At 33.8% G+C, this 14,315-nt stretch overlaps 1 protein-coding gene across 5 annotated transcripts; it reads left to right on the forward strand.

Annotated features, from left to right (window-relative positions):
* The first annotated feature begins 7,391 nt into the window (after window positions 1-7,391).
* LOC111197996 (4-substituted benzoates-glutamate ligase GH3.12-like) lies at window positions 7,392-12,538 on the forward strand. Of its 5 annotated transcripts, XR_007328324.1 has the most exons (5): window positions 7,392-7,663; window positions 7,792-7,893; window positions 8,381-9,153; window positions 10,309-10,587; window positions 10,688-10,898. XR_007328324.1 is itself a non-coding variant. In XM_022709912.2 (4 exons), exons 1-4 carry the CDS (start codon window positions 7,416-7,418, stop codon window positions 11,773-11,775), a joined length of 1,686 nt encoding a protein of 561 aa, XP_022565633.1. In that variant the 5' UTR covers window positions 7,392-7,415; the 3' UTR covers window positions 11,776-12,538. The 5 variants fall into 5 exon arrangements, 2 of the variants coding, with proteins under 2 accessions (XP_022565633.1, XP_048623400.1); XR_007328323.1 differs by having other exon boundaries at window positions 8,381-10,613; XR_007328322.1 differs by having other exon boundaries at window positions 8,381-10,587.
* Window positions 12,539-14,315: the final 1,777 nt, after the last annotated feature.

A 14,315-nucleotide genomic window follows, 5' to 3' on the forward strand; every position in this document is an offset into this window, starting at 1 on the left:
TGTAATCAAATTAAAATTGTGTATAAATATAACTTTATGAAAACAATTTTTTTTTTCTATTAACCTGTTTTACACTGGTTTTACTTTGATTTTTAATATTTGCGAATTTATTTTTATTTTTAATATTTTAAAATTAGAATAAGTAATTATTGTTTTTAACTCGTCAAACATTGGTAAAAAGTTATGACTAATTAATTAAATAAATTAGAGCTTATTGACTAACTCTTTTTTGGTAAATAACAATTATGGTCTTAGGACTCTTGTTACAATCGGGAAACAAAATCTTATTACATATTTAGTTGCTAAATGATTTCTTGTGTGGATATACTTAGAACATATTCTAAACCAATACTTTAGGAATCTATACTATTAAATATAAATAAATTTATAGAGTAATTTCGTTATTTTATTTCTTGTTGAAAAAAAAACTTAAAAGAGATTATGTGATACATAATCTAAAACATATTATACTGTTTACGGTTTACATGTATAGGAAGGATATTATAATATTAAATATAATAAGATTCAGATACATCCTCACCGTTGCTGGGAAGGGAGAGTGAGCGTCCTCATCAAACCGGCGACCAGAGACACATCATGAATCAATCAATAAGATAAACAGAAAAAGGGAAGAGTAGCTAGCAGTGGCTGAGGCAAAACAAAGGAAAAGATAAAAAAACGTTTTTTTCTTTTTACTTAGAGAAATAGAGTTTAGTTACGTAAAGTGTATTGCTAATATTTTAACTATAAAATAAATAAGAATCGTAGATATGGTAGGGAATATTGTTTAGTTCAAAATTAAATTAGCAAAATAAAATGCAGTGGCATAGCATTGTAATTAAAGAGAAAATTAAGGGCAGAATCCCACTACTTTAATAGTATAGATTAGATTTAGTGATGACTCTACTTAACAAATTAAGATCTGCAGGTAAGATTCGAGCCTGTTCCAATTATTTTAAATAGGATAGATAACCTTAATTATAGTAATCAATTAAACAAATCGAATCTTTTCCCACGCATTTAAAATTTCTTATACAAATAAACCCTCTGACTTGAGGTGATTGAGATCTCAAAACTAAACCTAAGTATCTAACCTCCGGTCTGATGGAGCTAATGAAGTTAACATCAAACGTGAAGCAAATACAAGATGATGTATTAAAGGAGATACTTACACTTAATGCTAACACAGAGTATCTCCGAGGCTATCTCCATGGAGCCTATGACAAAGAGTTATTCAAGAAGAACGTACCGGTCGTAAGCTACGATGATGTTAATGTAAATTTATGAGAATTAGTAAGAGTCTATGATAATTATTTGAGAGATTTTGGTGAAGAACTAAGAGAGATACTTGAAGGAATCCAAGATAGAGACAAGAATATTTGAAGAACATTTTTTCTTGGATTAATTTAATGTATACAATAGTTACATAAATAGATCTAGCAAAGAGAATAAGACAATGAGAATGAATAAACAAAAGAAGATGAATAAATTAATGAAAACCATATATGAGGAAGTCACTTTCGGATAGTGACAACTCTCTTCTCTCTTCCTTCCTTAGCATATCATGTGACTTTGGCTTGTTTACACACTTCAATAGCTCTATCCAGTTGCCTCCACTTGTTTAAATTCGTCCAAGATTTCATGCAAGATATTTAAATCAGTCTCACACATTTCCTTGCTTTAGTTTTTCTGTCCATGATTTCCTGTCCATGATTTCCTGTCCATGATTTCATGTCCATGATTTCATGTCCATGATTTCATGTCCATGATTTCCTGTCCATGATTTCCTGTCCATGATCTCTTGTCCATGATCAATCAGGTTCTTCATGTCTTTACCTTTGCTCTTTATTCTCTTCATGTTAACACTCCCCCTCAAGCTTGACCATATGGACTTCGTCAAACCTGGAAACCATGAAGCATTCCCTCATTAAAACCTTTACTTGGAAAAACCACTTGGGATAAAAACCAAGCAAAGGAAAAAGAGTAAAACACTTCATGGCAAGAGGATCAGTGACAAGAGAGGTCTATGAGTCCAAGCTTAAGATGAATGAACTCACAAACCTTGTTGCTAGCTGCCTTGGTGAATATGTCAGCTAGTTGATCTTCACTTCTTGTGTAGCATGGAAGAATCATTTGCTGTTCCACTGCCTGTCTTACCTTGTGACAGTCTACTTCTATGTGTTTTGTCCTCTCATGAAAAACTGAGTTGGATGCAATGTGTATTGCTGCCTGGTTGTCACAATGCATAGTCATTGGTGTGTTGATATCAATACCCAAGTCCCTTAGCAGTCCCTTGATCCATTTAAGCTCACTTGTGAGCTTCCTCATTGATATGCACTCTGCCTCAGCACTTGAGCAAGACACCACCTTCTGCTTTTTGCTCTTCCATGTGACCAGGTTTCCTCCAATGAAGGTGCAGTAGCCTGTAGTTGATCTCCTATCAACTCTGTCTCCATCCCAATCAGCATCACAATATCCAACAACTTTAGTACTCTTGTTACATGCCATCCATACTCCTTGGCCAAGCGCCTCTCTTAGGTACCTTAAGATCCTCTCCACCATATTCCAATGATGCACCTTAGGAGCTCCCATGTGTTGACTCACTTGATTCACAACAAAGCACACATCTGGTCTGGTGATGGTTAGATAGATGAGCTTGCCCACCATTCTTCTATACTTCTTGATATCTCCAAATGGTGTAGACTCATACTCCCCCTCTCTCAGCACCTTGTATCCTTCTTCTAATGGAGTCTTGGCCTTTTTACTCCCAAGGTTTCCTGCCTCATTTAAAATATCAAGTGTGTACTTCCTGTGAGATAAGAATAACCCCTCTTTAGAGCGGCTGATCTCAATCCCAAGGAAGTACTTCAACTCTCCCAAATCTTTGATATCAAAGGCATTTTAAGAAATGTTTTAGTTGAGAGAATATCTTCCTTGTTGCTACCAGTGATGATAATGTCATCCACATAGACTAAGATGACCACAATACATTGCTTACTAGTTAATGTGAAGAGGGTGTGATCATCTTCTGACTTTACAAAGCCTCTTCCATTGAGGGTGGTGCTCAACTTATGGTACCAAGCCTTTGGAGATTACTTCAAGCCATAAATTACCTTCTTTAATCTGAGAACATTTCCTGGCTTCACCATGTTCTCAAGACCAGGAGGTGGTCTCATGTAGACTTCATCCTCCAATTCTCCTTGAAGAAAGGCATTCTTCACATCCATTTGCCATAAATCCCACTCAAGGTTGACAGCAAGAGACAAGAGAATCCTTATAGTGTGAAGCTTGGCCACTGGTGCAAAAGTGTCTAGATAATCTTCACCATATACTTGAGTATGTCCCCTTGCAACCAGTCTTGTCTTCTTTCTTTTTGGTTTTCCATTGGCTCCATACTTGATAGTGTAGAGAAGCCAGCTTGTCACTGCCTTCTTTCCTTTTGGAAGTTCAGTCTCAAACCATGTATCATTCTTGATCATGACTCCCATCTCATCTCCAACAGATTCTCTCCACTCCTTGTGTTGCATAGCTTCTTCATATCTTCTTGGAATGTATTCCTGATCCAATTCACCGATGAAGACTTGATGCTCTTCTGGATATTGAGCAAGGGAGCATACTGCCCTTATTGGGTGAGCTCCAGCTTCAGCATTGAAGTAAACTCTTGTGCTGATCCAGCGTGAAAGTTTCCTGATCCTTGTACTCCTTCTCAAAGGTTGTCTCTGCTCAGGTCCTGCTTCATTTCCTTCACTTGCCGCCTCTACTTGAGTCTCAACATCTGATTCTGATGGCATCTCATCTTGATCATGAGCTACTGAGTTCTCTTCAGGTTGAGCTTGTGTAGACTGCTCAACATTTCTACTGCCCCCCTCATGATCAGGATGAGTGTTCTCAACACTATCAGCTGCAGTAGATGATACATTTTCAGGGACATGTTCCACCCTTGGTAGAGAATACATACTGATTCTCAGGCTCTCCATTACTCTCCTAAGGTTGTTTGCTCTATCTGAAGCTGATTGAGAAAGATCTTTGAGCTCATCCCAACTCTTTCCATCATAATAGCCTCTGGATTCTACAAACTTCCCATCCCTTGATATCAAGACTCTCCTAGTCTCTGGAACAAAGCATTTGTAGCCCTTTTGGTGAGGAGAATAGCCAATAAACAATGCCCTGGTGCTTGTATGCGCCAGCTTATCTCTTTGTTCTCCTGGAATCAAGACAAAACACAAGCACCCAAACACACGTATATGCTCTATGGATGGTTTAGTTTTGTTCAGTACCTGATATGGAGATTGATCTTGAAGGATCCTGGTAGGTATCCTATTGATCAAGTAGCAGGCAGTAAGGACAGCATCTCCCCAATAGCTTTTAGGCATGCTTGTATGGAACATCATGCTCCTTGCAACCTCCATGAGATGTCTATTTTTCCTCTCAGCTACTCCATTTTGTTGTGGGGTGTATGGACAGCTAGTTCGATGAATCATCTCATATTTGGCCAAGTGTTGTTTAAAAGCATTGCTTGTGTATTCTCCTCAATTATCTGATCTCAAATTTTTTATCTGGGCATTGAAACGGTTAGATACATAATTTTGAAAATTTATGAAAGTTTCTAAGACTCTATCTTTAGATTGCATCAGTGTGATCCAAGTATATTTTGATTTTTCATCTATAAAAGTCACAAAATACTTATGATGCCCTCTAGATAAACATGGGGCAGTCCATACATCAGAGTGAATCAGGTCAAAGCAATTTTCATAAATAGTACTTGATCTAGAGAAAACAGATTTGCAATGTTTTCCTAAGATACAAGCCTCACAATCACTCTTAAAGGAAATACTAGGCAACATGATGTTTAAAACTCTAGAATGGGGATGTCCTAATCTAGCATGCCACAATACATCTTTAGGGAAATCAGAAATGGAATTTAAAGCATGGGATAAATCGGCATCAAGCTTAGTATTTTCAAGAAAGTACAAGTCTCCCTTGGTGACACCTTTGCCAAGCAACCTACTAGTTTCAATATCCTGAAAGTAGACATCATTAGGAGTGAAAGTAACACTGCAATTCAAGTCATTAGTAGCTCTTTTAACTGATAACAAGTTTGAGGTGAAGCTAGGCATATAGAAAGCTTTAGAATCTTTGTTAAACAACCTAAGATCACCTACTCCTTTAATTGGTACTCTTTCACCATTAGCTATTATAACATTTCCTAAGGCAGGGACAATGTTTTTAATCAATTTTAAATCACTGATCATGTGGTGACTAGCTCCTGAATCTATAACTAACGGTTTTGTCAAATTACATTTAGTTATCGCATTCAAGGAAGTTCCACAAGCAGTAGCATGTAAAGAGGTACCAAGTAAGTTACCAGAGTTCTCCTTAAGGAATTTGATGAGAGCCTCAATATCAGATCTCCTGATGGTCTCATCTTGAGTGTTCCTTAAGGCTGAGCCACTCCTGGAAGCTCCCTCTTTGTTCTCAGAAGCTTCATTGGTCTGGCGCATGCTGCCTTGTATAGATGGTTCACCAATATCACTAGAGAAGTTTGCTTTGGCATCATTGTAACCTGTCCTGAACTTCTATGGCTTGAGATGGGCATGGAGTATCCAGCACTTGTCCTTTCCATGACCTTTCTTCTTGCAATGATCACAAATCCACACCTTCTTGTCTTCAGCTTTGTAAGAGCTTTTGTTTGCTGCTCCATCAACTTGGTTTGCAAGCACCAAATATTTCTTTCCTCCTCCAAAGAGACCAACTGAGCCATGCAAATATTTCTTTCCTCCTCCAAAGAGACCAACTGAGCCATGCTCCTTGTGAATCTCAGAGCATACCTCATCTAGAGAAGGTAGCTCCTTATTCCTTAGGATGTGCTTAATGAGGTCACCATAGCTTGGATGGAGGGTAAGCAGCAAAGCAAAGACCTTGTCTTGCTCTCTCCTTTGATTAAGCACATCAGGATCAATAGTTGCTGGCCTGAGCATATCAAGTTCAGCCCACAAGGATCTGAACTTCCCAAAATGTTTATCAAAATCATTGTCCTATTGACTAAGAGTATTGATAGCTCTCTTGACTTCAAAGACTCTACTTGTTGGAATTGTTTCCATACACCTTCTAAAGTGTATCCCATAGCTCCTTGGAAGTTTCACAATAGGAGTAACCTTCCTGAAGTGAGGGGTCAAGACTGTGCTGAAGAATGGACAACACCAACTGGTCCTCTTGACATTTCTTCTTGGCGCCAGCATCAACAAGAACAACCTCTTTGCCATCCTCTCCTAGGATAGTCTTCTTTTGTGGTCTGCCTTCTTCAACAATCTCCCAAAGCCCTCTGCCTCCGAGAGCTGTCTTAGCAAGCCTTGCCCAATGTAGATAGTTAGCTCCTTTAAGAGTAACTGGAATCACCACCATTTTTGAGTTTTCTCCTGAATCCATCAAGAGTCACAAGAACAGAACTGGAAAAATTCAAAGAACAGTTCAAGAACAGAGGAGAGAGACTGGTGTGAATGATAAGAGATTTTAAAGAGAAAAAGAGAAATAAAGTCAGAGTAATTTGTGGAAGAGATTTAGGTTTCAAGAGCTTGTAGCTCTGATACCATGTAAATTTACGAGAATTAGTGAGAGTTTATGAGAATTATTTGAGAGATTTTGGTGAATAACTAAGAGAGATATGTGAGGGAATCCAAGAGAGAGAGACAATAATATTTGGGAAACATTTTTTCTTAGATTAATTTAGTGTATACAATAGTTACATAAATAGATCTAGCAAGGAGAATAAGACAATGAAAATGAATAAACAAATGGAGATGAATAAACTAATGAACACCAGATATGAAGAAGTCACTTTCGGATAGTGACAACTCTCTTCTCTCTTCATTCCTTAGCATATCATGTGACTTTGGCTTGTTTACACACTCCAACAGCTCTATCCAGTTGCCTCCTCTTGTTTAAATTCGTCTAAGACTTCATGTAAGATATTTAAATCAGTCTCACACCTTTTCTTGCTTCAGTTTTCTGGTCCATGATGTCCTGTCCATGATTTCATGTCCATGATTTCCAGTCCATAATTTCCTGTCCAAAAAGCTGCGGAGAAACTCATCATGCCCTAAACACCCGAACGTCCGTGTTTAGTTCGCGTTTCGTTTTCTCCCTTTTAAAACCTTTTGTTTCTTTATTTGGATTTCGATATCTCTATAAATAAACAATTAGATTTAGTGACGACTCTACTCAACAAATTAAGATCTGCAGGTAAGATTCGAGCCTTTTCCAATTATTTTAAATAGGATAGATAACCTTAATTATAGTAATCAATTAAACAAATCGAATCTTTTCCCACGCATTTAAAATTTCTTATACAAATAAACCCTCTGACTTGAGGTGATTGAGATCTCAAAACTAAACCTAAGTATCTAACCTCCGGTCTGATGGAGCTAATGAAGTTAACATCAAACGTGAAGCAAATACAAGATGATGTATTAAAGGAGATACTTACACTTAATGCTAACACAGAGTATCTCCGAGGCTACCTCCATGGAGCCTATGACAAAGAGTTATTCAAGAAGAACGTACCGGTCGTAAGCTACGATGATGTTAAGCCATATATCGAACGTGTCGCGAATGGTGAACCTTCGAATGTCATTTCTGGAAAACCCATTACTAGATTTCTATTGAGGTATTTATTGTCCAGTTCAAGAAAATATCAAATATGGCGAAGCAAAATGTATATCTTTATACTGGAACTTGCTAGTTATATATATAAACTCAATTGTAATATGGTTGTGACATTGTTTATATGCGTAGCTCTGGAACTTCTGGAGGGAAACAGAAGATATTCCCTGTTAACAACAAGTTCTTTGAGGACATGGCATTTATCTTCGCTTTACGCTCATCCCTTATATCAAAGTAACTTTTTATCCAATATATATATTATGTTTTTTTAATCCAAATGTATCACAATTAGTTTTTCTTCTAATGCTACGACAAACTATGGTATGAAAAATACATTTTACCGAATCACAAATAAAACTAAAACAAAATATTTAAGTTTCATTTTTCTAATTTAGGATTTTATTTTCCTCCATTAAATAGAGCTTTTGAGTTATTTTGCTACGAATTTTGTCGAATGACTGAAAATAAAATTTAATGATTGTATATTTGGAACAAAACTTAAAAAGTAGTATTTTAGAGAATTGTCCTGCATATACGTATTTCCTTCTTTTTGGATTTTAGATTTCCTCTATCACAAAGGAGTTTTGAGTTATTTTGATACTGAGTTTGTGGTATCATTGAAAAATAATAATTGATGTAGGTATATTTGGAATTTTTGTTTTTAAATGTGGTATTTGTAACTTTGATCACAAGGATCTATCCCTTTGATTCTGGTCTGTAGGCATATCGAAGGTGACGAAAAGGGAAAGGTGGTAATGTTGTTTTTCGCCAGAGAGCAGTCTATAACTCCATGTGGTTTGCCCATTTCTACTTCCGTTACAGGCTATTTATTGAGCGACAGTTTTAAGAACCGGCCTTCAAATTGTTTTACAAGCCCTGACGAAGTGACGTTGTGTCCAGATGTCAAACAGACTATGTACTGCCATCTTCTTTGCGGTCTTCGTCAGAGAGACGAAGTTGTGGCTATGGCTGCTAGCTTTGCTTCTTCTTTGGTTGGAGCAGTCACATTTTTTGAGAGCTACTGGAAAGAAATCTGTAGCAATATCCGGTCTGGCAATGTTAGCGAGTGGATCACCGACCTTAGTTGCAGAGAGGCTGTTACTAACATCCTAGGAGGAGGTAATTCCGAATTAGCAGATAATATTGAAGAAGAATGCAACAAAAAATCTTGGAAAGGTATAATCCCACGTCTTTGGCCTAATGTGAAATTCATCCAAAGCATTGTTACAGGACAAAATTCTCAATACATTCCAATGTTAGAGTTTTACTCCAACAAAGTGCATTTGTTCTCCCCCGCATACGGATCTTCTGAAACAATGTTTGGGGTGAATGTGAATCCCTTATGCAAACCAGAAGATGTATCATATACTTTTATGCCCAACATATCCTACTTTGAGTTCATACTTGCTGACGAAGGAAACAAAGGTGAAATTGTTGATCTTGTGCATGTCGAGATTGGGTCCTACTATGAGCCATTGATCACAAACTATTACGGTGAGTTATATATGTATGATATTCATATTACATACACTACAAGAAAAAGAGGTTTTTATAGCTGAATAGGATAGCGTTTTTTTTCGTTTATGCTATGGTTGATATATCATTTAATTTTAGATAGCGTTTCCGAAATGCAAACGCTATCTTTAGCTGGACCGATTTTTTAAAAAATTTTGTTACATACTTTACATAGCACTTCAGGTGAGAAACGCTATGATAGCATATTTTTAATAGCACATAACTCAAAACGTTATGTTTACCTGTTTGAATCCCTAAACCCTAAACAAAATTTTAAATTCTAAACATATTTTTAAACACTAAACTATAAAAACAAATCCTAAATCTCAAATATTTCCTATTCTGATTTTAAATGTTAAGTTTAAATTTAAAATTTTATATTTTCAAAATCTAGTTTCACTTTAAATTTCAAACCCTAAATCTTTAACATATTTTCAAACCTTAAACCCTTTATCCTATATCTAAACCTAATAACATAAACACTAAAGCTTACCTCAAAATCTCAAATCTCATATTTTCAAGTTTTAATAAAATAAAAGAAAAACTAAAAGATAACACTTATAAAAAATCTAACCCTTATACTCTCAAAACTCCAAAACCCCTAAATCATAAACATAACCCTTAAATTTCAAACATTTAAAAAATCACCAAATTCAAAATCAGAAACATCTAAACTCTAAAGCATAAAACAAAATAATAAATTCAAAATCATAAACATAACTCTTAAATTTTTATAATATATTATCTTTAAAATTAGGCAAATTAAAGAATTTATAAGAATTGTAGTTGCTTTTTTCTATGGCCATTGATTAATTCTAATCTAAGGGTTAAAATTATCCTTTATCAATCTTCAACCTTCATTCTTATTGGTTAATTTTTTCACCTCAAAGATCTATGGCCATTGATGAAATATAATCTAAAGGCCACAATTTGTTCTCTCTCTTTTTCATTTATCTATCCTCTCATTAACGAAACATATCAACTCACTCCAGATTTGACAAAAAGAAAATAAAGTCTTTCCATATCCTTTTTTTTTCTACGATGTTTTCTCCTTCTTCACCACTCCCATTGATTTTGATCGACTTCTCCTCCGCCATGGTTACTCCCTCCCTGTTTTTCAACCGATGCTCTCAGTCCTCCTCTTCCTGTGGCGATGAATCGCACCCTTCCGTAGATGACATCAACAAGCCAATCATCTGAACGATCCAACCGAGGACGATGACGAACACTGGTAGACAACTGTGGGCTGGAGCCGAGGAGATCGGATTGGAAGTATGGTACTTCGGTGGTAAAGAGGAGGTTCCCTACGAAGACCTCCCGAGATCTGACAAGCGACGTAAGACGACGAGAAATAAGAAAGAGGAGGATGTCGTGAGAAGAAGAGGAAGAGGAAAAAATGTGAAAGTGGAAACGGTTCGAATCTATCCTATGAAAACAAGGTTCTTTTGATTCTATGTAGTCTCCATTGCATTGGTTTTTGAACTCTCTGAATGCTCGTTACTTCTATTTGCAGGAGGATAACCCCAAAGTATCTTGTCCTCTTCTATTTAGTGTTACGACCGCAAGTGTCATGAGAAGTTGAATCTGGAACGGAGAAGATAACAATGGTGGCTGAGAAGATTAGATCTAGGTTTTTTTTAATTAGGGTTTAGGATTTTTTATTTTATTTAGATTTAGATTTTTGTAATACAATTTTAATTTATAAATCAATTTAAATTTATAAATTGCAATTTCTATAAATAATTTTATTATTTTCAATTTTTTTTTTAATTTTTAACAAGAGAAACAATAACGCATAAAATACGCTATTAAAAAACATTTAATTGCATGCATAAAACCGCTATGGTATATCATAAAACGATAGTAGTGCGAAAACCGCTATCTAAAGTGTTAGACCTATTATGACGGGCGATGATACAGCGCTTAACAAACCGCTATCCTATCGTTGATAGCGTTATTCGTCCGCTATAAAAACGCGTTTTTTTGTAGTGATATTTTTCTCAAATTAAAGAATTAATTTTTTTTATGCTGGTATTAGGTTTACACAGATATAGAATGGGAGATATTCTACAAGTGTCTGGATTTTACAATAATGCACCTCAATTTAGGTTCGTAGGCAGAAAAAATTTGGTTCTAAGCGTCAACTTGGAAGTCACAACTGAAGAAGACATTTTAAAGGCGTTGAATAATGCAACACTTGTTCTTCAACGTTCAGATTTACTATTGATGGGATTCACATCCTATGCTGATATCTCCACTCTTCCAGGTCACTACATTTTTTATTGGGAACTCAAAGCCAAAAACATCAGTGACACTATTAAACCTGATAACAAAGTATTGGTGGAATGTTGTTGTGTAATGGAGGAATCATTAAGTACTCTTTATCGGGAGATAAGGAGTAAAGATGGATCTATTGGACCTCTAGAGATCAGGGTTGTGCAGCAAGGAACATTTAATTCTCTGATGGAGTTTTCCATCTCTCAAGGTGCTTCGCCATCTCAGTACAAGACTCCTATGTGCATCAAGTCTTCTGAAGCCTTAGTGGTTCTTGATAATAATGTTCTTGCCCGCTTTTTCAGTGATAAGTCCCCTCCCTTCTGATCAGATATGGTCTACTGGGATTATGGTAACCCTTGGAAACAGTTAGATCATATGGCTGAGAATAATGAAGGTACAAAGTTGTTCGGTGAGATTGGGTTTTGTGTAAGTGTGGTTTGTGATTTTAAATGTTTTTTTTCTTGACGCCGTGATTTTAAATCTTTACTAGATTTTGACTCGCGCTTAGAAAGCGCGGATTTATTTTTAAAATTAAATAAATTCTTCTTATATAATTTATATATAAGATAATATATAGGTTTGGGTACATTTACTTGAGTGCACTGAACCGTACCAAACTGGAAAAAAAAAATCCAAAATTAAACTGAATTTCATAACTAACCGAACATATCCTATATTTTTGGAACCGAAAAATAGAAACCCAACTAAGAACCAAATGAGTACTTCAATTTTTAAAATACAAATTATATACCTATTAAACATAACTAAACCATTAAAAAAATTATACTATTAAAAAAATATATGTGGTAATGATCACGTCATGTCTAAACAAGTTTGAATAATATGTCATATATTCATGAGAATTTATTGTTAGAGTAATTAGTTAATAGATTATGGGAGAATAATAAATGAGTTCATTTAAATTATGTAAAGTATTTATATAGTTGGAGAAATATAAGATAAGACCAAATAAATAGTTAAGTCTAATGAAATGGTTCAACAATCTTGTTTAAGTAGATTTTTTAGGATTCATTCCATTTTAATAGTATAAACTAGAGTTTGAGCTGCGCGTCCGCGCAGATTTTTATTTTTATTTTTTTATAAATAAAATTTTATGTATTAGTTATAATATATATTTTAAAATTTACCCGTTCAAATAATTGTTTAATATGACATTTCTAAACACAATAATTTTATTGTTTATATTGATTAGCTTTATTTTATCTTCTAAACCATCAATTGTATGATCAATATTTTTAGAATATGACCTATATATCCGAACAAATGTATTTTTTTTTATGGATCAAAATCTTATGATAATATATAATAAATTTTTTTGTATATACTATTTATGGATTAAAATTTTATGATAATGTATAGTAAAATTGTTGTATATACTATATATTATGTATATATGGAATTAGTAAAATAGTTACTGCATAATGTATGTATTTAATTATGAAATTTATATATGAAATTAATTATTTCCAAACACAAATATATAAAATAAATAGGAAAAGCCAAAGAATACAAAAACCTAGGTTTATTAATTATTGTTGCCATAAATTTTTAGTTAGAATTTGATTTTGGAAATACATTAATTAAAGAAGAAAAGACAAAGAATCATAAAAAGTAAGTTAATTAATAACTTCAGAGGCATGCCATTGTAAATAAGTTGAAAAATAAAGGTGTATTTTATTTTGTACTTCTCTTTTAATAGTATAGATGTGTATTTTGGGCAAAAGTTAATTACAGTAAAAACTCTATAAATTTATAATGTTAGGACTATGATAGTTTATTAATTTATAAAGTTATTAATTTACAAAAGTTTTTTTTACATTTTTATTTAAAAAAAAAGAAAATAGTTTATTTTACCATATATATGTTAATTAAATCTTAGAAATTAGAATTTCATATTGTTTTATTATATTATTGGGAAAATTTGGAAAAATAGACTTATATGAGATTTTAATTTGAAAATTACACTAGGATTTAAGTTTTTTTTAAATATACACTTCTTTATATAAGAATTTACTAAAATATCCAACCTAAATATTCAGTACTATTATTAATTTTTTATTATTTAAATTTAAAATTTTAACTAAAATAATTTTTTTAAAAAATATCTATATTATAGTATCTTTTTAAATAATTATTTGTTTGAAAAAAGGAGAACACCCAACGTCGTCTCATTTTCTTCTCCTTTTTCGTAATATCTTTTCTCCAACAAATCATGAAGCTTTATTAAATGGTCCTTTAATATAAAGAGCAGATACAAAACAGAAATTTTAACTCTTGGATACATCAACATATATAAAAATAAATTACAGAGAAGATTTCTGAATCACTTTCATGGTTTTCATATATTTCACTTTTACCAAACTATCGATTGCTTTCACCAATGTATAAAACACAGCACTAGAAATCAGAGACTCCAAATAATAACACTCTAGAAACCTGCAAGAAGTTGAGAGTGGAGTTTATTGTACATTTGCAGAACAACATTTTATAGCTGCGCTTGTATTGATACATGTCACCTGAGAATGTTTGACGCTCACTATCACAGCCTCACATGCCACAAATGTCATTCAACTGAAAAAGAAGCAAGAATCATGTGATTTTTTTTTTTTTGAAATGCACACATTCTAATGTCTCACGACAAACATTAGTTTTAGGAAAGTGAGAGAGAATATAACAAAACTTTTGAAACAGAAGTTAGAAAAAGATAATAATATTATTGTTATTAATGATTTCGAATTTTTTTTTTGTAATTAATAAAAATATTAAATCTGGATAAAAATGTCTTTTCATATTTAACAAAGTGTACTTTTCAAAAAAATAAAAAATAAGGTGTAATTTTCAAA

This window comes from Brassica napus, chromosome C9, assembly GCF_020379485.1.
Source record: "Brassica napus cultivar Da-Ae chromosome C9, Da-Ae, whole genome shotgun sequence".
NCBI classification, from domain to species: domain Eukaryota; kingdom Viridiplantae; phylum Streptophyta; class Magnoliopsida; order Brassicales; family Brassicaceae; genus Brassica; species Brassica napus.